At 50.0% G+C, this 24,022-nt stretch overlaps 2 protein-coding genes across 4 annotated transcripts in view; one reads left to right on the top strand and one right to left on the bottom strand.

Moving 5' to 3' along the window:
- The window catches only part of CUL9 (cullin 9), a 39,916-nt gene extending 21,792 nt beyond the window's left edge, over window positions 1-18,124 (top strand). For both annotated transcript variants that reach the window (XM_077903933.1, XM_077903932.1), the window contains exons 27-41: window positions 6,644-6,789; window positions 6,939-7,068; window positions 7,216-7,415; window positions 7,874-8,124; window positions 9,161-9,506; window positions 14,126-14,266; window positions 14,431-14,595; window positions 14,876-15,039; window positions 15,408-15,501; window positions 15,911-15,985; window positions 16,159-16,269; window positions 16,379-16,496; window positions 16,884-17,017; window positions 17,632-17,705; window positions 17,788-18,124. In XM_077903933.1, coding sequence (XP_077760059.1) covers window positions 6,644-6,789; window positions 6,939-7,068; window positions 7,216-7,415; window positions 7,874-8,124; window positions 9,161-9,506; window positions 14,126-14,266; window positions 14,431-14,595; window positions 14,876-15,039; window positions 15,408-15,501; window positions 15,911-15,985; window positions 16,159-16,269; window positions 16,379-16,496; window positions 16,884-17,017; window positions 17,632-17,705; window positions 17,788-17,986 — 2,348 coding nt within the window. In that variant the 3' untranslated portion in view covers window positions 17,987-18,124. The remainder of the gene's footprint in view (window positions 1-6,643; window positions 6,790-6,938; window positions 7,069-7,215; window positions 7,416-7,873; window positions 8,125-9,160; window positions 9,507-14,125; window positions 14,267-14,430; window positions 14,596-14,875; window positions 15,040-15,407; window positions 15,502-15,910; window positions 15,986-16,158; window positions 16,270-16,378; window positions 16,497-16,883; window positions 17,018-17,631; window positions 17,706-17,787) is intronic.
- Window positions 18,125-18,762: 638 nt separating this feature from the next.
- DNPH1 (2'-deoxynucleoside 5'-phosphate N-hydrolase 1) lies at window positions 18,763-22,140 on the bottom strand. 2 transcript variants are annotated; one of them, XM_077903940.1, is made up of 4 exons: window positions 21,900-22,140; window positions 19,479-19,547; window positions 19,193-19,303; window positions 18,763-19,073 (listed from the first exon to the last, which is right to left on the bottom strand). In XM_077903940.1, exons 1-4 carry the CDS (start codon window positions 22,108-22,110, stop codon window positions 18,949-18,951), a joined length of 516 nt encoding a protein of 171 aa, XP_077760066.1. In that variant the 5' UTR covers window positions 22,111-22,140; the 3' UTR covers window positions 18,763-18,948. The 2 variants fall into 2 exon arrangements, with proteins under 2 accessions (XP_077760066.1, XP_077760068.1); XM_077903942.1 differs by having other exon boundaries at window positions 18,763-19,009; window positions 21,900-22,129.
- Window positions 22,141-24,022: the final 1,882 nt, after the last annotated feature.

The following is a 24,022-nucleotide window of genomic DNA, read 5'->3' as shown; positions in this document are numbered from 1 at the left end:
TGTAAGGGTTCCATGTGTGATTAAAAATGTTGTATTCTTCAGCTGCTGGTTACGGGCTTCTGCACATTCCACTAAATTGACTTTGTTAATTGTACTGTTCAAATCTGCTGTAACCTTACGCATTTTTGTCTGCTTGATCTATTACTGAGAGAGGTATATTAAGATCTGTCATTGTAATAGTGAATTTTTAAACTTTTCATCAGGTCATCTTTGCTTTATATATTTTTGACTATGATATTAGATGAAAGTTTAGGGACACCTGGATGGCTCAGTCAGTTAAATGTCTGACTCTTGATTTTGGCTCAGGTCATGATCTCAGGGTCGTGAGACTGAGCCCCTCATTGGGCTCCATGCTGGGTGTTGAGCCTTAAGATTCTCTCTCCCCCTCTGCCCCTCCCTCCTCACACGTTATCTCTCTCTCTCTCTCTCTCTAAAAAATAAAATGTTTAGATAGGGGCATCTGGGAGACTCAGTTACGTATCTGACTCTTGGTTTTTGGCTCAGGTCATGATCTTGGGGTCATGAGATTCAGCCAGCCCTATGTTGGGCTCCATGCTCAGTAGAGAATTTGCTTGTCCTTCTCCCTCTGCTCCCCCACCTCACCTTGCGTGCTCTCTCTCTCTCTCTCTAGTAAATAAGTAAAATCTTTTTAAAAAATAAAATAAAGTTTAGATAAAAATTTAAAATAAAAAAAAAAAATTTAAATCGGGCAGCCCGGGTGGCTCAGCGGTTTAACGCCGCCTTCAGCCCAGGGTGTGATCCTGGAGTCCCGGGATTGAGTCCCACGTCAGGCTCCCCGCATGGAGCCTGCTTTTCCCTCTGCTTGTGTCTCTGCCTCTCTCTCTGTGTGTGTCTCTCATGAATAAATAAGTAAAATCTTAAAAAAAAAAAAAAAGTTACTTTAAAAAAAAAACTTAAAATCATTTAATAGTGTTGTCCAGTAGAACTTTCTACAGTGATGGAAGAGTTATTTTCTGTATTCTTCGGCATGATGGCCATTTGTGGCTGAAATGTGACTAGTTCAATTGAGGAATTGAGTATTTAATTTTATTTACTTTAACCAGTTTAAATAGCCACATATGGCTACCATAATGGACTATGCAGGTTTAAAATCTTCATAGTTAATTTAAACTTTATTATTATGAAATGATCTTTCTTTCTAGTAAAGCTTATTCTCTCAAAGTCTGTTTTTTTTTTTTTTTGCAAAGATTTTATTTATTTATTCATGAGAGACACAGAGAGAGAGGCAGAGACACAGGCAGAGGGAGAAGCAGGCTCCATGCAGGGAGCCCCATGTGGGACTCATCCCCGAATTCCGGGATCACACCCTGAGCCAAAGGTAGACGCTTAACTGCTCAGCCACCCAGGTGTCCCTCAAAGTCTTTTTTTTTTTTTTTTTTTTTTCTGGTGTTAATATTATACCTGTTTTCTTTGTTAGTGTTTTTCTAGAGTATCTCTTTCTATCCTTTTTGTTGGGGGAAACTGAAATTCTTTTTTTTTTTTTTTTTAATTTTTTAAAATTTTTTTAAAATTTATTTATGATAGTCACAGAGAGAGAGAGAGAGAGAGGCAGAGACACAGGCAGAGGGAGAAGCAGGCTCCATGCACCGGGAGCCTGATGTGGGACTCGATCCCGGGTCTCCAGGATCGCGCCCCGGGCCAAAGGCAGGCGCCAAACCGCTGCGCCACCCAGGGATCCCAAACTGATAATTCTTTTAGATTTCTTTTGTGTTAAAATATGAATAACAAAATTTGCCATTTTAACCATTTTTTAAGATTTTATTTTTAAGTAATCTCTACACCCAATGTGAGGCTTGAACTTTACAACCTTGAGATCAAGAGTCATGTGCTCCACTAACTGAACCAACCAGGTGCCCCTCCATTTTAACCATTTTAGGTGGGCAATTCAGTTATCCTTTTATTTAAATTTTTTTTAATTTGGAAATAATTTCAAATTTACAGAATAATTATAAGAATAATACAAAGAACACTTACATACTCTTTAAAAGTATATATTATTTATTTGAGAGAGAGCACGAGCTAGAGGGGCAGAGGGAGGCAGAGGGAGAGGAAGAAGCAAAGTCCCCGCTAAACAGGGAGCCTGAGATCATACCCTGAGCAATCTGAGTAAAGGCAGATACTTAACTGACTGAGCCACCCAGATACCCCAAGAACACTCATATACTTTTTATCCAAGTTTACCTTTTGTTAACACTTTGCCCCATTTGCTTTTATCATTTGCTCTTTGTGTATATATACATTAATAAAATGTATATATGTTATGTATGGATACACACACACATACACACATTTTTTTCCTGAACCAGTGTGAATAAATTGCATATATGCTAGCCCGTTGCCTCTAAATATTTGAATATATATTTTTGAAGAATCATAGTGTTCTTGTATATAATAATAGTTCATTTATCAGTTTCAAAATTTTAACTTTGGTATAATAACTTTATTTATTTTGAAAGATGTTTATTTTAGAGAGAGAAAGCACGAGCAGGGGAGGGACAGAGGGAGAAGCAGACTCCCTGCTGAGCAGGGAGCCCAATGTGGGGATCATCCTAGGACCCTGAGATCATGACCTGAGCTAAAGGCAGACACTGTACTGACTGAGCCACCCAGGCACTCCAGTGTAATAACTTTAATCTATTTGTCACATTCCAGTTTTGTCAAGTGATTCCGTAATGTCTGTTATTTTTTAGTCTAGGACAGCATCCAGTCTAGAATCATGTATTATATTTAGTTGTTATGTCTCTAGTCTCCTTAATGTGGAACAATTCCTCAGCCTTTCTTTGTCTTTTACAACATTGACACCTTTGGAGAATATAATCATTTAAAATTTTCTAAACGTTCTTCCTTTAAAATTTGTCAGGTTATGCATTCTGGGTCAGAATCCAAAGTAAGTAACATTATGTCCTCTGTGTGTTTCATTTAGAAGCACACAATTTCCTTCTGCTCCTCTTTTGTGATGTGAATTTTGACAACCTGATCAAGAGTTTGTTTGATTTCCCACTATTTTCTCCCTTGCACTGTTAATAAGCAATCTGTTGGGGAGATACTTCGAAACCATGCCTATATTCTGGTCTCATTAGAATTTCCCTCCGTATCATTTACTTTTTAACTTCACCATGCTCTTATTTTAGGCATGTGTCTTGTAAATACTTAGAATGTGTTTTTTATTCAACCTAATAATTTCTCCTTTTGAGTTGTCGATTTTAGCCTCTTTATAATTATTATGAGTAATGTTATATTTGGTTGTTATTGCTACGCTCTTACCTTTTAGTTTACCCTTCTTATAATTTTAAATTTTAGTTATTTCATATATACAAAAGAATATATATTAAAAAAGAATATATAAAACATGTACAGTTAAAAAAATAATAAATAGAACACCTTTATAGATATGTTTCTACCTTGGGTTTTTGTGCATTTTTTCCCTCTTCTTTTGGATTGATTTTTTTTTTTTTGAGAATTTATTTATTTATTCATGAGAGACAGAGAGAGGCAGAGACAGGCAGAGGGAAAAGCAGGCTCCCTGCAGGGATCCTGATGTGGGATTTGATCCCAGGGCCCCTGGATCATGACCTGAGCCAAAGGCAGTCACTCAACCACTGAGCCACCCAGGTGCCCCTGAGTTGATTTTTTTTAATTCCTTTTTTTGTCCCTACCAGTTTTGGAAGCCACGCATTCTGTAGTTGGTTACCCTTATGTTTTTAACCTGTATGTTTGACTTGTTAATATCACTTTCCCACCTTCCTGAACAATAAAAGGACCATAGAAAATCTTAACTAGGATGCCTGGGTGGCTTAGGGGCTGGGCATCTGCCTTTGGCTCAGAGCATGATCCCGGGATCCGGGATCGAGTCCCACACTGGGTTCCCTGCAGGGAGCCTGCTTCTCCCTCTGCCTATGTCTCTGCCTCTCTCTCTGTCTCTCTCACGAGTAAATGAATAAAATCTTTAAAAAAAATAAAAAAATAAAAAAATAAAGAAGGCGGCAGCCCCGGTGGCTCAGTGGTTTAGCGCCACCTTCAGCCCAGGGCCTGATCCTGGAGACCCGGAATCGAGTCCCGCGTCAGGCTCCCTGCATGGAGCCTGCTTCTCCCTCTGCCTGTGTCTCTGCCTCTCTCTCTGTCTGTCTCTCATGAATAAATAAATAAAATCTTTAAAAAAATAAAAATTAAAATTAAAAAAAGAAAATCTTAACTCCAGCTCTCACTCCCATCTTAATTATTAGTGTTGTTTGATATTTTAGGATTATCTTTTTTTTCTACCTCCCAAAGAGTCATTATTATTATTATTGTCTTATTCAGTTGATGTTTAGATTTGCTATCATACTGGTTGCTTCTGTCACTAATCCTGATGTCTCTTGATCCTTCTTTCTGAGTTCAATCTCCTTTTTTTTTTAAAATTATTTATTTATTCATGAGAAACACAGAGAGCAGAGAGGCAGAGACACAGGCAGAGGGAGAAGCAGGTTCTATTCAGGGAGCCCGACGTGGGACTCAATCCTGGGACTCCAGGATCACGCCCTGGGCTGAAGGCGGTGCTAACCCGCTGAGCCACCCGGGATCCCCTCAATCTCCTTCCTCCTTTCCCTTTCCCTTTCCCTTTCCCATTTATTTATTCATAGAGACACAGAGAGAGAGAGAGAGAGAGAGAGAGACAGGTAGAGGAAGAAGCAGGCTCCATGTAGGGAGCCTGGTGTGGGACTCGATCCCAGGTCTCCAGGATCACGACCCCAGCCAAAGGTAGCGCTAAACCGCTGGGCCACCCCTCAATCTCCTTTCTAAAGGAGATCTCCAATCTCCTTTAGAAGTCTCTAGTATTGGTGGAAATTTTTATCAGTTTTTGAGAATGGCTTACTTTCAACCTCATTAAAATTTTTTTTTATTATGATGAATTTTTGATGTACACAAAAGTAGGCAAAATTAACTCCAGTGTACCAATGTGGGTAAATTCATGGCCAATCTCATTTCTCCTGTACCCCCACCCACGTTCCCTACCTCTCAAATTTAAAAGATAAGGATTCTCTTTTTAAAAGCAAGGACACTAAAAAAATAATAATAAATTTAATTTAAAAAAAAGCAAGGACACTAAAGTGACCAAAGTTTGAAATATTAATAATAATTCCTAACATCAAACAGTAAAGTGTTCGTATTCTCCCCATTTTCTCAAGTTTTCAAAATTAGTTTTTTGTTGAATGGGGAGCCCAACCAAGCCCACACCTGCATTTGATTGAGCTATTTCTTTCATCTCCTTTAATTAATAGGTTCTGCTTTCCGTTTTGCCCCATTGTTCATGGAGGAAACTAGGTTGTTTGCTGCAGAGTTGTCCACAGGCCAGATTTTGCTGACCATATCCACATGGTATCCTCTAGCCTGTTCCTCTGGCTCTTTCATTTCCTGAAAACAGATACTTAGATACAGAAATTTATTCCAACTTGGGTCTGATTTCTTGAGCAAGAGCACTTCATAGGTGGTATTGTGTACTTCCATCAAGAGGCATATTACATCCACCTCTCTCTCTCTGTGCTGTTTTAAGATGGATCAGTGGATTTTGATGTTGCAAGTCTGATATTTCCATTATATATAGTTTCCCATCAGCTTTTCATTAAGCAGTCATTCATTATCATTGCTTAGCTCTGTCATTTCATCCGGGCCTACAAACTAGTGCCTTTCTAGTTTTGTCATACCTTCTTCATATATTAGCTGGAATGTTTTCTCTATAAAGAGAAACTTCCTCTTGGCAACTTTTTGGTTACCTGAAGTACTGTTTTTATACAGGACAGGCTTGATTCTCTCCTCCTCTCCCTTATTTTTTTTTTAATTTTCTTATTTATTTATTTATGATAGTCACATAGAGAGAGAGAGAGAGAGAGAGAGAGGCAGAGACACAGGCAGAGGGAGAAGCAGGCTCCATGCACCAGGAGCCCGACGTGGGAATCGATCCCGGGTCTCCAGGATCGCGCCCTGGGCCAAAGGCAGGCGCCAAACTGCTGCGCCACCCAGGGATCCCCTCTCCCTTATTTTTAACGAGTTTTCAAAATAATGTGTTTATTCTCTAGCATCTTCCAAAGATAATGAATGAGGTCTTTTTTTAAAAAATATGTCATTATGAACTCATGGACTTTAAAACATTTCATGTGTTTCAGTCCAGCACAGGTATTATTTTCTTGATGTTCAGACGGTCCTGTTTTTGGCCAGAGAGCACCTCTCAGATAGGCTCCTTTTGTTATAGTCTCTGCCTTTGACAGCATCCTTGCTTTCTAGTATGTGTGAACATCCAGGCTCACCTTGCCTGAGCTGTGACACGGAGGAGGAAGAGATGCAGCCTAGGGGGTCTTTAAAACTGCCAGCTCCCGAGTCTCTCCTCTCTGGTGTTTCTTTCATGGAGCCTGCCTTGTGCAGGGCGAGGCAGAGGGTGGGCTCCAGATACGTGTGGCTCACCACGGAGGCAGACACAGAGGAGGCTAAGCTCTGGGGGCTTGACAAGTCACTTCTGACAAGTCACTACCCCCCCCACCCCAGAGATTAGCAGGAACAAAGCTTGACTGATGGTACACCCTGGTATCAGCCTCTAACTCCTCGTTTCTCCTGCTCTGTGTCTCTCCTCTTCTCCTTCGCACTTTCCCAGGTCAGAATCATCCAGTCCTGGACATGGGACCACATCGGCGGCTGCAGTGGACGTGGCTGGGCCGGGCCGAGCTGCGGTTTGGGGACCAGACTCTGCACGTGTCCACCGTGCAGATGTGGCTGCTGCTGTATTTCAATAAGACAGAGGTGCCTCTGCTCCTTAGCCTCTGTCTTCTCTGCCCCCTACCTGTCACTGTTCTCCCAAACTCTGTGCCTTCTTCTATCCTCCCACCCCCCGCTCTTATTTTCCTTTCCCCTATTATCTACTCCTAACTGGCCCTGTTCCTCTTCACCAGGAGGTGTCTGTAGAGACCCTGCTGAAGAATTCTGACCTCACCCCAGAGCTACTGCTCCAGGCACTTTTGCCCCTCACCTCTGAGAATGGCCCTTTGACCCTGCGTGAGGGTCAGGACCTTCCACATAGGGGTAGGTCCATGGGGGCTGGGCTGGGCTCATGCTCCTAGAGAGTGGGGCCCTCATGGTGGGTGCAGGGTTGGGAATGAAGGGGGTCCCCTTTGCCGCCACTCACCTTTCCCTCCCCCTCCTTGGGTGCTGACTGGGAGTGAGTTCCAGGTGTGCTGCGGCTTCGGACACCTGGGCCCCAGCACCGTGGGGAGGCCCTGTGGCTGATTCCTCCCCAGACATACCTGAATGTAGAGAAGGATGAGGGCCGAACTCTGGAACAGAAGAGGAACCTCTTGAGCTGTCTTCTTGTCCGTATTCTCAAAGCCCATGGGGAAAAGGGCCTCCATATTGATCAGCTGGTTTGTCTGGTAGGCAGAGGGGACCATGAAGTTAGGGGAGGGAGAGAGTCAGGCTCAGGGTTGGGGCTTAGCACCAGGGATCATCACAAAGGAAGGTAAACTCTCTCAGTATGAGACCTCATAGAGTGACATTTCGTTCTGAGTTTTCCCTTCCTGACAGGGCACTTAGTTAGACAGAAAGTAGAGATAAGACATGAGTGTTCACCATGTGCCAGACCCTATTCCAAGAGTTTGCATGATTAAGTCATTTAATCCTCACAGCGATCTTCTGGGATAGGTAATGGTGGTGCTATTATTATTATGTGTTATTACCGTATTCCCATTGACAGATAAGAAAAGTGAGGTATGAGAGTCAGTAACTTACCCATAGTCACACAGCTAGAAGGTGGGGGAGCTGAGCCTTGAATCCAGGCAGGCTAGCTCCTCTAGGTAAAAGTGGCCAGCCTATTGCCTCTTCTCCCATCCAGGTGCTGGAGGCCTGGCAGAAGGGTCCAAATCCCCCCGGAAGCCTGGGCCGCACTGTGGTGGGAGGTGTGGCCTGTACCAGCACAGATGTCCTCTCTTGTATCCTGCATCTCCTGGGCCAGGGCTACGTGGAACGGCGCGATGACCGGCCCCAAATCCTGATGTATGCCACCCCAGAGCCTACGGGGCCTTGCCGGGGTCAGGCCGAAGTCCCCTTCTGTGGCAACCAGACCACCAAGACTTCCAAGCCTAGGTAGCCATCCTCTGTTCTGTCCCCCTGCTGCAAGGGCTTCAAGCCAGGCGGGAGGGACAGGTTCCTCAGGACAGATGGCCCTGCAGTGACACAGGAGGAGTTTTCATGCCAAAGTCAGGCCCTTCCATGGAAAAATGTTTCATTTCTTTCATTGTCTCACCCCATTTTCCCTGCCTCTCTGGTTTCTCCACTAGTCCTCATCCCCCCCAATTAGCACCGTCACCCCCTTCGCTGCCTTCCTAATCACAGGTCTGGCTGTCCCCACCCTCCCCTCCTCGAGCCAGCTCTTAGGCAAGGGACCGGGACACATAAGCTCCTGTATAGATAGATCTCTCTCATTCAAAGCAAAAATGAAATATCACACAGATATGTATTGAGTGCTAATGACACACTCTGCTCAGTGGAATGTGCTAACTCTAGTTTCCAAGAAGCCTGCTCTACAGAGGAATATGTCATAGGATCCCTCTAATTAGCTGCCCCCCCCCCCAAAAAAAAAACTGTTTACATCACATCCAGTTCACCAGAAGTTGTTATAGCACCATTTTTATGCCTGCCACTTGCCCTGGGTGTAAAGTGAGTTCTCTAGAGGAATCACTTGCATACACATCACGTGGGGATCTCATTAAAATGCAGATCCTGATGCGGTAGAGCTTCCCTGTGATACTTACGCTGCTGGTCCTTGGCCCATACTTTGAGTAGTAAGGCTGTAGATTCCTGTTTCTCACCAGATGAATGGCTGGTGTTGGGGGTGGGGTTTACAGAGGGATTATCCTATCCCTTGCGGGTCAGTTAGTGTCCTGATCCCTGCCCACCAGATTCCTGGAGTGCCCCAAATCTCTATGACAGGCAGCCTCACCCCTTACTTACAGGTGCTTCTGTGGAGAGCAGTGCTCTGACCATAGATTTAGGTGGTTATCATTAGGTCGGTTAAGCACACACAGGGGTGCACAAGTGGGGAGCTGAGGGCCAAGGTGGGGTTCATTTGGTGGATTAGCAGTGCAGGGAGTCTGATTGCTGCCTCTTCTCTCACCTCAAGCCCAGAAGCTGTAGCTGCCCTGGCATCTCTCCAGCTGCCTGCAGGCCGCACCATGAGCCCCCAGGAGGTAGAAGGGTTGATGGAGCAGACGGTACGGCAGGTGCAGGAGACCCTGAACCTAGAGCCAGATGTGGCTCAGCACCTTTTGGCTCACTCCCACTGGGGTGCTGAACAGCTGCTGCAGAGCTACAGTGATAACCCCGAGCCACTGTTGCTGGCAGCCGGGCTATGTGTACCCCAGGCCCAGGCTGCCCCTGCACGTCCTGACCATTGCCCTGTCTGTGTCAGCCCACTGGAGCCCGACGAAGACTTGCCCTCTCTCTGCTGCATGCACTACTGCTGTAAGGTGAGGCCCATCTGCTTCTCTCCTGCCCTTGGCTTTCCACCTTAAACACAATTCCTTGGCAGGCCTGGGGTTGTATTCCACCACTGCCATTTCCCAGCCTGGGCAATGTCGGACAAACCTCTTAGTCCCTCTGAAACCAGTTTTGTCATCTGTAAGTGGTGCCACCAGCCTCAACACACTCCAAGGAGTGGTTGTTAGGATCCAGCAATATGTATCAGTGGTTCTAAAACTTTGCTGCATATTATAATCACTGGAAGCTTTTAAAAATCCTCATGCAGGGCACCTGGGTGGCTCAGTCAGTTAAGCATCTACCTTCACCTCAGGGTCCTAGGATTGAGCCCCATGTCGGGCTCCCTGCTCAGCCAGGAATATGCTTTTCCCCTTCCCTCTGTCCTTTCCCCTTGCCCATGCTCTCTCTCTCACATAAATAATTAAAATCTAAAAAATGAAAATAAGTAAAAATAAAAATCCTTATGTTCCAATTGCCTGGGTGGCTCAGTCAGTTGAGCATCCAGCACTTGATTTTGGCTCAGGTCATGATCTCAGGGTTGTGAGATAGAGCCCCACATTGGGCTCCATGCTAGGCATGGAGTCTGGGATTCTCTCTCTGCCTCTTCCCCCACCTTAAAAAAAAAAAAAAAAGAAAAAAGAATCATCCTGCTCAACTGTAACCCAGACTGATTAAATCAAAATCTCAAGGTGAAACCCAGGCATGTGGAGCTTTATTTTATTTCTTTTTCCATTTTTAAAATTTTGATTTATTTTTATTTTTATTTTTTATTTTTAAAAATATTTTATTTATTTATTCATGAGAGACTACACAGAGAGAGAGAGAGAGGGGCAGAGACACAGGCAGAGGGAGAAGCAGGCCCCATGTAGGGAGCCTGACATGGGACTCAATCCTAGGACTCCAGGATCATGACCTGAGCCAAAGGCAGGCTCTAAACCACTGAGCCACCCAAGGATCCCTAAATTTTTATTTTTTTAAGATTTTATTTATTTGAGAGAAAGAGAGAATGGTGGGGAGGGACAAGCAGACTCCATGCTGAGCGCAGAGCCCAATGTGGGGCTTGATCACATGACCCTGAGATCATGACCTGAGCCAAAACAAAGGGTTGGACGCTTAACCGACTATGCAACCCAGATGCCCTAAGCATCTGGAGTTTTAAAAACTCAGATGATTCCAGGGTTCAGCCAAGTTCAAGAACAATAGGTAGATAATGCATACATGTAAAATATACATCAAGGCACTTCATAAATAAGTATTGTTATTTACTTGGTGATGACAGTAGGTTTATGGTTTCCGTATCACCAAGTCTCTTTATCTCAGAACATGATCACTTACCATATATTCTCAGTGAATATAAAAATGAAAAGAAATGGTGTAAGCGCCTTCCCACCCCATCTCTGCGCAGGGGTGGGTGATCTGGGGCATGAGCTTTGGTGTGCATGCGTGCGTGCATGTCTGTGACTGTCTACCTTTCCTCCTTCCCTTTTGCTCAGCTTGCAGTTACTCTTCTCACACGACCCCCTGCCCCAGGCCTCCTCCCTCTCTGATCTTCTCACTTTCTCTAAACCTTTCTTAGAACTTGAATCATCTCCTTTTTCTTGATTCTCTTACCCATTCCTTCCATGTCCATCCCAGCAACAATTAAAATGAGGCCACCACCCTGAGCCAACCAGGTGCCCCTGGGCCATTCCGCTATTATACACACATTATCTTGCTTAATTTCCGTGGTAGTTGTATGAGGTAGATTTTTCTACTGTCCCCATTTTACTGGAGACAGATGGAGGCACCCAGGAAGAGAAGTCACCTTTGGCAATTTTGCTCCAGGGCCCTCCCTCACCTTCCTATGACAAGTGTGGGAAGAAGACACAGCAGGGTCATGTCCTAGGAAGGGCCTGGGGTGAGGGGCCTGTGAGGGACTTGAGATTGAGGAGGTCCAGGAAGGTCATCCTGAGGAGGTGATTCTCTGGGGGGAGAGCATAGCACACAGAGGGGACAGCAAGTGCAAAGAATCTGAGCTAGGGGCACCTGGTTGGCTCAGTGGTTGAGCGTCTGCCTTCAGCTCAGAGCGTGATCCCGGGGTCCTGGGATCAAGTCTAGCATCAGGCTCCTCTCAGAGAGCCTGCTTCTCCCTCTGCCTATGTCTCTGCCTCTCGTTGTGTGACTCTCATGAATAAATAAGTAAAATCTTAAAAATGCTGAGCTCTGAAGCACAGTGACATGATGGGATAGCAGAGGGACAGATTTGTGGGGTGACAGGGGCTCAGTTGGGTTGTTTGGGATTGGCAGACAGTGGGCTTGACTTTATGCAAAGCCATAGTAAGGTTAAGCAGGGGCAGGGGAGTGATAGGATCTGATTTATATTTTTGAAAAGATTCACTGCTTATGGAAGAAAAGCTTAGGCTTGGGCAAGTCAAGCATGGAAGCAGGGGCACCCTTTAGGACATTGTTGTACAAAGAGGGAGGAGGTGGTGGGAATTTGACCCAGGGTCAGCAGCGAAGAGAGAAGTAGACAGATTGGGGTACATCAGGAGGCCAAGCTGATGGGGCTTGGCAGAGCCAATGTGGGGACTTAGAACAAGGGAATCAGGGATCCCTAGGTGGCGCAGCGGTTTGGCGCCTGCCTTTGGCCTAGGGCGCGATCCTGGAGACCCAGAATCGAATCCCACATCGGGCTCCCGGTGCATGGAGCCTGCTTCTCCCTCTGCCTGTGTCTCTGCCTCTCTCTCTCTCTCTCTGTAACTATCATAAATAAATAAAAATTAAAAAATTAAAAAATTTAAAAAATTAAAAAAAAAAAGAACAAGGGAATCAGGGATACTTCCTGAGTTTCGGACCTGGGGATCTGGCTGGATGAGATGTGTCATCTTCTGTTGAGTTGGGCAAGATGTTGGGGGCTGAGCCTTCTTGCAGAGGGCAGGTGTGTGTGTGTTTGTTTGTTTGTTTAGGATTTTATTTTATTCATGAGAGACACATAGACTCAGAGACATAGGCAGAGAGAGAAGCAGGCTCCATGCAGAGAGCCTGACATGGGACTCAATCTTGGGACCCCGGGATCATGCCCTGAACCAAAGGCAGACACTCAACTGCTGAGCCACCCAGGCATCCTGAGGGCAAGTTTTTGAAGGGAAATTCAGTCTGTTCTGGCCATGTGAAGCTTGAGCTGCTTGTTGGACATCCGTGCATGACTGGACAGGGGAGTTTGGAATTAAGTGGAGAGGCCTGGCTAGCATCCTGCAGGGGAAGAGCTGTAACAGATCCCCCTGTAGTGTTGTAGAGACAAGGAGATGGGAAAACAGGCTCAGTGGACAAGTCTCAGCCAAGGAGGAGCCTATGAATGAGTCACAGCCAAGTAGCACAATGAAATGCAAGATAACTCGGAGAAGGGAAATCCTGGGGTTTCAGACTGTCAAAGGAGGCTTTTGCACGTGAGCCTTGAGTGATAGGCAAGGTTGGCAGAGGCAGGAGGGGAATGCAGGCTGGAGACAGCATTGCAGGTGGGCTGGACAGAAGCTCCAGCAAGCCCACAGCAGAGGGGTTCCTCAGGGGAGTGGGATGGGTTCCAAACTGAGGGGCCCACCTTTGGCCTCTTGGCTGTAAGGGACCCTGTCACACCTGTGTGCTTGCAAGTGTGCAGTCTGAATTATTAGCATTTTCCTGTCTTATCTCCAAAATCCAGGAATTCTGCATTAAGCTTCTCAATTTACCTGAAAGAGGGTTTTGTTTTGTCATGTGTAGTGCTTTCCTTTGAGTAAAAATAGTACAGTAAGGCACTTTTCATGTACCCTGGAGCTTTGGTACCACAGATACAGACTCTCCCAGGGTCTAGATGCATCATCTTGGCAAGCTCTGCAGTCGGTTGGCAGTGTGAAGGAAAGGAGTCATTAATGGAGTATTTTAGGACAGTTGGGCTGCTGATTATGCCTAAAGCAAGAGGACTGCATGGAGGAGGGATCGGGAAAGGAAGACCTCATAGGAAGACCTTTACAAGGACAAGCTCCTACAGCATGAGGGGCTAAGGGCCTGGTGTAGGGTGGCATGTGGGTGCTAGAAGAGGACCTGCCAGATGTGAAGCTTCGAGCACCGGTGACTGGGATTATGGGGATGCGGTGGGGAAGGAGGCTGTTTTGTGGAGAAGAGGCTGAGTCTGGGGAGAGGGGAGCATCAAGGAGCCAGTTGTGCAAATGGATGCTGGAAGAAGAGGCCACAGCAGTGTGCACAGTGTCCAAGGCCAGCCCCCCAGCAGGGAAAAGGCGACCCCCTGCCCCAGGCCTCCTTCCTCTCTGATCTCACTTTCTCTAAACCTTTCTAAGAACTTGAATCATCTCCTTTTTGATTCTCTTATGCATTCCTCCCACGTCCACCCCAGCAACAACTAAAATGAAGCCACTACCCTGACCCACACATTCCCGAAAGCCCCTGTGAGAATTGAGCCAATCCCAGGAAACCCCATGAAGCCAGAAAGGTTAGGATCAGTTTTGAGGTTGCTCCAGAGCAGGCTTGTCTGCGGCTTTCCGTGTTATCGGGGATGGTGCTGAGTTAGTTCCCCGGGGCACCCTTGTCCTGTGCTGCTCCCCCACTGCTGCTCAGCAGCTCCTCCTTTCCCCTTTAGTCTTGCTGGAATGAGTATCTGACAACTCGGATTGAGCAGAACCTTGTGTTGAACTGCACCTGCCCCATTGCCGACTGCCGCGCGCAGCCCACTGGAGCCTTCATCCGGGCCATTGTCTCTTCGCCAGATGTCATCTCCAAGGTAGCCCCTTCCTGCGGGAATCTATGGTGTGCAGCCAGAGGGGCAGGCCCCAGGGAGTGGACTCACCAATGCTGGGGGAGGCAGGAAGGGGTGTGGTTATGGAGGGTGGGCATCTCAAAGAGCCATGCCCTCACCTAATGGCACCTTTGTCTACGTCCCCACAGTACGAGAAGGCTCTCCTGCGTGGCTATGTAGAGAGCTGCTCCAACCTGACCTGGTGCACCAACCCCCAGGGCTGTGACCGTATCTTGTGCCGCCAAGGCCTGGGCTGTGGGACCACCTGCTCCAAGTGTGGCTGGGCCTCCTGTTTCAACTGTAGTTTCCCTGAGGTGGGTACCTGTCCAGCCCTGCTCCCTTGTAGCAAGGGCTACACCCCTCCCTTGCCAGCACCCTTCTCTCCATATACATACCCACCCCCCCACACACACACACACACGCACGTATGCACTCTCGGACATACACACATATACACACTTTCTGCCTCTGCCACTTGGTTGAGCTCTGTTCCTCCTCCTGCAGCCCTCCACACGTGACCTCCCTCTCTTGCATACCCACAGTGCTGCCCTTGCCCAGGGCTCAGCCATGTCCTTACCACCCCCTCTGCTGTAGGCACACTACCCTGCCAGCTGTGGCCACATGTCCCAGTGGGTTGACGATGGTGGCTACTACGACGGTATGAGCGTGGAGGCCCAGAGCAAGCACCTAGCCAAACTCATCTCCAAGCGCTGTCCCAGCTGCCAGGCTCCCATTGAGAAGAACGAGGGGTGTCTGCAGTAAGAGGGGGTACTGCGGGCATTGGTGGGGTCAGAGGGCATGGGAGAGGGTGCAAGGCCTGGCCGTAGGGAGGGTCCATGGGGCTTACCAAAGAGCTGAGCAAAGGAGGGCAGTTACTGAACCACCCCTGCTGTGGTACCCTCCAGTGACTCCTGCAACTTAATGCTCCTTCCCCTGCTTCTAAATCTGTACTGTATGGGGCTCAGAAGCAAGGGGGTGCTCACTAGGGATGGGTAAGGTTAAACAGACTCTCAGGGCCTGGAGGGGCCAGGACAGGTTCAGTGGGGCATCCAGGCCTCATCCAGGTGTCCTCGTGTGGCCCCAGCCAGAGGCAGGAGCCCTCTGACCAGCCACCTTCCTTCCATAGCATGACCTGTGCCAAATGCAACCACGGATTTTGCTGGCGCTGCCTCAAGTCCTGGAAGCCAAATCACAAAGACTACTACAACTGCTCTGCCATGGTAACGGTCCGGGAGGCCCAAGGGCAGCCAGGACGGGATGCTGTTCTAGGCCCTGGGCAGAGAGGGCTCTGTGTCCTGAGCAGCCAAACAGCTGCTGGGATAGGGGCTCAGTGTGAAGACAGAAGCCACTTGAGCCTACAGGTGCTGGGACTTCTGTCCTGGGAGGTCTCTGCATTCTCAGGAGGCACCAGGCCAGAGCAGAGCACATGCTGTGCATCCTAGCCTGGCACCACTGCTTAATATGTGGCTTTGGGCCAGTTTACTTGCCTACGCCTCGGCAGCCTCACCTGTAGAAAGGGAGAATAATGTGACCTACTTCACAGTCAGGATTAAATGAAAAGGTCTGGGTAAAGAGTTGGAAGGCCTGCATGCAGGGCACCCAAGAGCCCTCCCGACTTGTCCTTTCCAGGTAAGCAAAGCAGCTCGCCAGGAGAAGCGGTTTCAGGACTATAATGAGAGGTGTACTTTCCATCACCAGGCCCGGGTGAGCAGGGAGGAAATGGTTGCTTGGGTGCGGAGGTCAGAGGGCTGGGGTGGATGGCTGGGCACGGGTGAAAGATCTGAGTTTGGGTGGGTGCTGTGCCATTGTGAGTGGGGGGGGGGGGGGGAAAGGGCTGCATGCGGTGCTGATCCCCCACTCCCACCGGCTCCACACAGGAGTTCGCCGTGAGCCTCCGGAACCGTGTGTCTGCCATCCACGAGGTGCCACCACCCAAATCCTTCGCCTTTCTCAGTGACGCCTGCCGGGGATTAGAGCAGGCACGCAAGGTGACAGTGGGCTGGGGGCCTGTGCTGCTTTCCTCCAAGCTGCAGGCATGGGGCGAATGAGGGAGCAGGAGGGAGGAGCGCAGAGGCCCAGCAACTTGGGCTCCCACAGGTGCTGGCCTATGCCTGCGTGTACAGCTTCTACAACCAGGACACGGAGCACATGGACGTGGTGGAGCAGCAGACCGAGAACCTGGAGCTGCACACCAATGCCCTGCAGATCCTCCTGGGTGAGGCCCGGCCCCTTGTCTGTCAGTCCTTTCTCTTGCCTACCCACCCACTCAGCATCCCATCCCAGCAAGCAGGGGGCAAGACAGCACCCCCACCCCAGCTCCCCCTGCACTGTCCTCATTCTGCACAGCTCTGTTACTACTGGCCTTTAACCATTCATGTATGAAGGAACATGGTATATGCCAGAAGGTGCCTAAGGGCACAGGCCTTCACCTGACTTGTTTGATTTACCCCATCCCCTCCTCCGTTAGGATGTAGTCCCCATGAGAATGAAGATCTAGAACCGTGCCTGGTAGGTGTTGGTAGAACTTGGTAGATGTTCAGTAGGTGTTTGTTGGAAAGAACGAAAGAAGGGAGGAAGCCCCTGTGCCCTGCCCCCTCTGCAGAGGAGACGCTGCTGCGGTGCCGAGACCTGGCCTCCTCCCTGCGCCTCCTGCGTGCCGACTGCCTCAGCACGGGCCTGGAGCTGCTCCGGAGGATCCAGGAGAGACTGCTGGCTATCCTGCAGCATTCTACCCAGGTGTGCCGCCCGCCCCTGGGCCTCCTGGGCCCGGCATGGCCCCTGCCCTGGGCGGAGGATCCAAAAGGAAAGGCAGCAAGGATGGAATGGGTGTTTGGAGACCTGGGTGCGCACCCCAGCTCCTAGGCCAGCCTGCTGGATGGGGTGGAGCTCTGCCACTTGGCCACCTGACAAAATTGCCAGATCAAGGGTATCTGCCCAGAGCCTTGCTCATCAGAATCACTTGGGGGAACTTTTTCATACTTCTCAACTGGGAAGTTGAGAGTTCTTCCCAGCTCTAGGCCACTGATAGTGTGCCTAAACTAGGAGAGTCCTGCCCTCAGGAAGCTCACAGAGGAGTAAATAACTGGGGCAGACGGGCAGAACGCAGTTAGCTCCGGAGGCAGGGGAGGGTGGCATGCCTCACCGCCACACCTGTGTCCCTGGAGGCTGCCTGAGGTAAGGTGCACGAAGGCACAGGTGTGTGGAGTCCTGGGATGAGGTAGGGGAGGAGGCGGGAACATAACTGCCAGGGGCCCTGCACCTAGTCAGCCCTCAGAGAAGGCTGGGAGAAGGAATGCTGGACACCTCTGCCCCTATCAGCTACTCTCCTCCTTCCCACATCTCCTTGCCAGGACTTCCGGGTTGGCCTGCAGAGCCCACCTTTAGAGGCCCGAGAGGCGAAAGGCTCCAACGTGCCCGGCAGCCAGTGAGTAGGGTGGCGGAGCCACTGCGGGGTGTGGGAGGCGCCAGGCCTCGCTGAGGCTGAGTGGGGCTCCCTCCCTCCCTAGGTCCCAGGGCTCCTCTGGGCTGGAGGTGGATGATGAGGAGGAGGAAGACGATGAGGATGATGTGCCCGAGTGGCAGCAGGACGAGTTTGATGAGGAGTTGGACAATGACAGCTTTTCCTATGATGAGGAATCTGAGAACCTGGACCGAGACACTTTCTTCTTTGGTGACGAGGATGATGATGATGAGGCCTACGACTGAGGGGCAGGACACAGGGAGCACCCCAGCCACCCTGAGTCCTGGGGGCTAAGGGGGTGAGGTCACTGGGTCATTGGGGGAGGCAATTCCCAGTGTCTGCAGTACCTTCTGTTTACTGAATAAACTTTCTTTTTTCACATACTTCACTGGAAGCAGGCTGCTCAGCTGCATCCCCCAAGGCTAGCATCAACTTCCCATTCCCTCTGCATAGCCCCAATACTCATTATTCACTTTTTCCCTTTTTTTTTTTTTTAAAGATTTATTTTTTTATTCATTCATGAGAGACACAGAGAAAGAGGCAGAGACACAGGTAGAGGGAGAAGCAGGCTCCACGCAGGGAGCCCACATGGGACTGGATCCCAGGATCCTGGGATCACGACCTGAGCCAAAGGCAGGTGCTCAACCACTGAGCCACCCAGGTGCTCACTTTTTCCTTAGACCTCTAGACTCTTGTGTTCTCAGAGAAGGCCCAGAGCAGACCCGTCTGACCTAAGCTGACAAAGGGAAATGCAGGTGCATGTGGCCCAAGCCAGGCATAGTCCTGCCCGCTTGCCCCAGACCCGGCCCAGCATCAGAGGAGACAGAAATGGCCACCCCCCTGCCCCCAGGCAGCCTTCCTCCTAACTCTTGAATGTTCCTGGCAGGAGTCTGAGGGCATTAGGAAGGCCTTGGAGGCCTACAGAACGCTAAAGGGTCTCTCTACATCTTGAAGTGAAGCAGGAAAAGCAAGGATATTCCTGAAGACCTGTCCCTCCCGCCCACCACTCGTAGAGACATGGTCAGAATTTTAAACATCCTTTTAATTTGGTACTGGGGCTATGAGGTAGGAAGGGTACTAAGAGTCTGGGATTAGAAGAATTAACAAAGTGGGGCTAAGGCAAGCAGTTGGGTCAGGGGAGGCAGCCACCTGCTAGGGAGGGTCAGCCTCAAAGTATTGATCCAGCATGGCCTCCACCTGGCCCTCTTCATAGTCCAACACCTGGAACCTTGAGCCGTCTGCCGCTCCCCGGATCATGGCTGAAAGCACTGCAAGGGCGGAAGGCGAAGGTGCTTTCCATCCATACTCCCCCTCTCCACTTCCTTCCCTGTCCTGTTTAGAGGTGGGCACAATACTCAGAGCCCCCACCCCTGCCCTGGGAAGTTGCTGAGGGCTGGGTCTGCAGAAAGCTGCGGTGGAAGGAGGGGCCATCCAGGGCTTGGAGTGCTCACCTCGGCCAGACTGCGGACGGAAGAGGCACAAGATCCGCTTATTGAGGGCCATGGCCTGGCCCAGCTCATAGCCCACGCCCAACGATGGCTGGGTCACTTCTGCCACCACCACTGGGAAGAAGGAAGAGACCATGGCTCAGTATCTGGGGCTTGTTAAGGAAGAGATGACAAGAGGCGGGGTGTGGTGAGGAGGGCACTTTCCTTCCCGGGATGGACTTCGTCCAGGGACTCTAGTATAGTGCCAAACTCCCAGAGGAGTTTGTGGGTAGGAGGGGGAGCTGCTCACCATCTGCCTGCTGCAGCCAAGCCAGGTCCCGCTCGTAGATGAACCTGTCACCCCCAGCAGCCTCTTCCCCTGCGGAGGAGAAAAAGCTGGTCAAGGCCAAGCCCCTGCCTCGGCCTTAGCACTCAGTACCTCTCCTCTGCCCTCGCCACCCCCATATTTACCCTGCTCAGGGAAGGAGGGAGGGAGGCATGCTAGATGACTTCCAAGGACCCACCCAAGGCTAACGTTCCAGGAAAAGGATGAAATGGAATCGCCACAAGAAAAATTCTAGGATCCAGGAGGCTTCTGTGATTAAGGCCAGATGAGTGATAACGGATGAGATTATGAGAAGGACTAACTATGCCTGTCTGTTGGTGAAGGATCAGAGACCAAGAGGAGCAGCGATAGCCTCCCAGTGCACGGGGGGGGGGGGGGGGGGGGAATGACCAGGAGCAAGAGACCACCCGCACAAAGAAAGGATGAACAACCAGAGCCGGGGTGGCTCTCAAGCTTTGGTGGGTGCCAGTGTCAGGGAGAGCTCGATATACTACTCCATGAGCTCTCCAGGGGATTGTGAGCCCCACAGGCCCTTTCCAACGCCCTAGCAATTTTGTTTTGTGATGTCACCTGATGAGGGAGCTGAAAGCCAGCTGAGGACTAAGCACAAGCTGACATTTTGCAACCCGCCCCCCCCCCCCCCCCCCCCGGTGGGGTATGTGGGACATTCTTCAGGCACTCCTGGCCACCCTAAAACTCAGGGAAGGGGAAAATCAGTTAACTAATATAGATCACAGTGCTCTAGGACATGAGCCTCCATCGGCTTACCAATGTCTTAATGATTTACAAGAAAAAAAGCATTCTCAATAACCTGACTTCCAGAGAACCCTAACTCAATTTTCTGGAGCCCTGACATCACCCTCCCTCCACAGTGACGTGGGAAACAAAGGTAGAAGGAAATGTAGGTAAAATTTAAATGTCCTTATAACCTGCAGCCCATTAACAAATACTTGAGACAGGAAGAGTGTAACGTTCCTCCGGAAACTCTCAACGGTCGTAATGTTAATTAATGCTTTGCTAGAGAGAAACAACCTTAGCTAGACAATGGCAAGACCTCCAGTATTTTGAGAATCTTTAGCATTATCAAAGTCTTCTTTAAAAATTTATTTTTTTTTAATTTTTTTTTAATATTTATTTATTTATGATAGACACACAGTGAGAAAGAGAGAGAGGCAGAGACACAGGCAGAGGGAGGAGCAGGCTCCACGCACCGGGAGCCCGACGTGGGATTCGATCCCGGGTCTCCAGGATCGCGCCCTGGGCCAAAGGCAGGCGCTAAACCGCTGCGCCACCCAGGGATCCCTTTTTTTTTTATTTTTTTATTTTTTTAAAATTTTTAGGGATCCCTGGGTGGCGCAGCGGTTTAGCGCCTGCCTTTGGCCCAGGGCGCGATCCTGGAGACCCGGGATCGAATCCCACGTCGGGCTCCCGGTGCGTGGAGCCTGCTCCTCCCTCTGCCTGTGTCTCTGCCTCTCTCTCTCTCTCTGTGTGACTATCATAAATAAATAAAAATTTAAAAAAAAAGTCTTCTTGGACACCTTCCTTTTTCCTTACCTCCCCCCAACTCCCAAGTATGAAATCAACCCCAGTGCAGCAGCTCTTTCTGCCCAAAGGTCCTGTCCCTGCGCTTTTAATAGAATCACCTTTTTGCACCAAAGACATTTCAAGAATTCTTTTTTGGCAGAGTGCTGGACCCCGGCCTCACCAGCATCCCCAAAAGGTCTCCCAGAATTGCATTAGATCCCACAAATCCTGGATCTGCTCCTGCTGGGGCTAGGGGAAAGCACGTAAAAGTTTCCAGAGCAGAAGTGGAATTCTAGGCACAACTTTCAAACCAGAAGACTCCCGGAGATTCCAGACCAAAACTGATCAAAGCTAATGGTCTTTGATCAGTTTTGGTCAAAGACAAAGATCATTTAAACTGACCTCAATCAAATGCTGTAGAAAGACCCAGCAGCCAGAAAGCAACAGGCTGATGAGAGGGCGTGAGAGATGGTGGTGGTGAAAACTGGGGTCCGACGGGTCTAACAGAGGGCGGCAACCCGACCGCGAGGGGAGGAGCGGCAGGATGAGCTCTGCCTTAGGTGGGGGAGCAGGTGCCTGCGGGCAAGGCGGGAACTGAAGCAGCCCCATTCGCTCCCGTTCTGCTCCTCCCCGCTCCGTCCCCGGAAAGAGGTGAAGAAAGTTCTCCGGGAAAGAATCAAGGTTAAGAGAACAGCTGAAGGCAGAGACTCGGCTCCCACCCGCAAGCTCACTGGGGCCCTTGCGGTTCGAGCGCGGGCTCCCCTTCCGGGCCGGGCGGGAAGGCGGGCTCCGGGCCCCGCAGCGGGGCTGCCCCGGCCCCCCCGGCCCCCCCGGCCCCGCGCGCCCCGCCACCAGCCTCACCGCGCGCGCCCAGCTCGGCGGCCGCCACGTGCTCCGTGAGCACCGCCCCGAAGCGCCGCAGCCGCGACACGATCCTCCCGTACAGCGCCCGGTCCTCGCGGCCGCCGCGGATGCTCCCGCAGAAGTACAGCGCTCGGCGGCCCGGCTGGCCCGGCTGGCCCGGCTGGCCCGGCTCCCTGCGCTCCCGCGCTCCGGCCGCCGCCGCCGCCATCCCCGCCAGCCCCGCCGCCGCCGCCCCTCCTCCCCGCGCCTGGAGGCGCCCGCTCGCGGCCACGTGACCCGGCCGGCCCGGGACCGCCCCGGGGAGGCGGCGGGCGGCTCCCGCGGGAGGGGGCGAGCGGACGCCGACGACCGCGCGGCCGGGACCCCACCTCCTCCGCGACGTGGGCGCTACCGCTGGCCGCGCCGCCGCACCCGCTGGTGCTCGCCTCGGCCCGGGGCCTCCCGCACCTCAGCTGGACGCAAGGGCATCCTCTGCTGACTTGGCTCCCTCGCCCCACCTCGGGCTGCTCTCCCCTTCCTGCAGCCACGCTGGCTTTCCCGGCCGCCCTCAAGCCTGCTGGCCAGGCCCTTAGCGTTCGCTGTAGCTTGGAGCCCTTTTCTCCCAGGTAGCTCCGTGCGGCCCTCCCTCGCCTCTTCCGAGTCCGCCCGGGTCACCCTCCCCGGCTTTCCTCTACGGCTCGGCAAGCCTCCCGTTGCCAGGACTCTCTCTTGCCCTCCCCTGCCTCACCTTTTGTCCTCCCTACCCTATTGATTAATTCTGTTGTTTGTCTTTCTATACCCGGTGGAATGTAAGCCCCCAGGAGGGCAGGAACTTTTGTCTGTTTTGTTCACTGCTGTAGCCCTAGCTTCTAAAACTGTGCCTGGCACATACTTCTCAAACATTTGTAGAATGTATGAATGGATTCGGATGAGAAGTGACGTTTGCCAGCACTTTCTAATCTGCTCAGTCCCAGAGTAGGCTGATAGAAGCAGGATCTTCAGGGAGGCTGGCAAACACACCATTGTTCACTGGTACTGACAAGGATTTTCCCTTCCTTTTGTTAGAAAAATAACACAGATAGAGGACAAAAAAATCAAATGGAGCAAGAGAGTACTCAGTGGAAAGTGAGTGCAGACCCCAATCCCATTCCTTAGAGGAAAGCACTCTAGTGCTTCCTTCCGAATTCTTCCTCAATGATACCTATAAAATACTGAAGTATGAGGTTATAGAGCTGACAAAATAGTAATTTTTTAAAGATTTTTTTACTTATTTATTCATGAGAGACACACATAGAGAGGCAGAGACACAGGCAGAGGGAGAAGCAGGCTCCATGCAGGGAGCCCCGACGTGGGACTCGATCCCAGTCTCCAGGATAAGGCTCTGGGCTGAAGGCGGTGCTAAACCGCTGAGCCACCCGGGCTGCCCCAAAATAATAATTATTAAAAACGCAAACACAGGGTGCCTGGGTGGCTCAACCAGTTGAGGGACTGACCCTTAATTTTGGTTCAGGTCATGATCTCAGGGTCATGGGATCAGGCCTTGCTTCCTCACATGTTGTTCTCTCTCTCAAATAAATTAAATAAAAAAAACAAGCAAGCAAAGACACCCGAGTGTCTGGCTGGCTCAGTTGGAAGAGCATGTGACTTTTTTTTTTTTTTCTTTTTTATCATGTGATTCTTGATCTTGGGGTTGTGAGTTTGAGCCCCATGTTGGGTATAGAGAATACTTAGTAAATAAACCTAAAAACAATGCAAAGACACAGAGAAGGCAAAGAGATTTTAGGATACCTCTGCTTTCCAGTGGGCCCAGCCACAGATACTCAGACCGTGGGGCAAACATGTATGCAAAGCTGCCCACTAGTGCCCCAGGCCCCCTTTCATGCACATTCACATGTACCTTGAGACATATTTAGGAAAGAAGCTACCTGTGCCAGAGGACTTAATGAGCAACTTCCTCTCCCCTCCTTATCCTTTTTTCTTTTTTAAATTTTTTAAAGGTTTTATTTATTCATGAGAGAGAGAGAGAGAGGCAGAGACACAGGCAGGGGAGAAGCAGGCTCCATGCAGGGAGCCCGATTCAGGACTCGATCCTGGAACTCCAGGATCTCGCCCCAGGCCGAAGGTGGCGCTAAACCGCTGAG

This window comes from Canis aureus, chromosome 7, assembly GCF_053574225.1.
Source record: "Canis aureus isolate CA01 chromosome 7, VMU_Caureus_v.1.0, whole genome shotgun sequence".
In the NCBI taxonomy this organism is placed as follows: domain Eukaryota; kingdom Metazoa; phylum Chordata; class Mammalia; order Carnivora; family Canidae; genus Canis; species Canis aureus.
The sequence above is the reverse complement of the archived record's forward strand: the minus strand, read 5'-3'. Positions and strand labels throughout refer to the sequence as shown.

Excerpts from the sequence above, each read along its gene's own strand:
- DNPH1 (XM_077903940.1), bottom strand. The coding sequence starts at position 22,110 with ATGGCGGCGGCGGCGGCCGGAGCGCGGGAGCGCAGGGAGCCGGGCCAG. Across the intron at positions 19,304-19,478 it reads TTGGCTGCAGCAGGCAGATG|TGGTGGTGGCAGAAGTGACC; the intron begins GTGAGCAGCTCC and ends CCTTCTTCCCAG. Across the intron at positions 19,074-19,192 it reads CCGTCCGCAGTCTGGCCGAG|GACAGGGAAGGAAGTGGAGA; the intron begins GTGAGCACTCCA and ends ACCTCTAAACAG.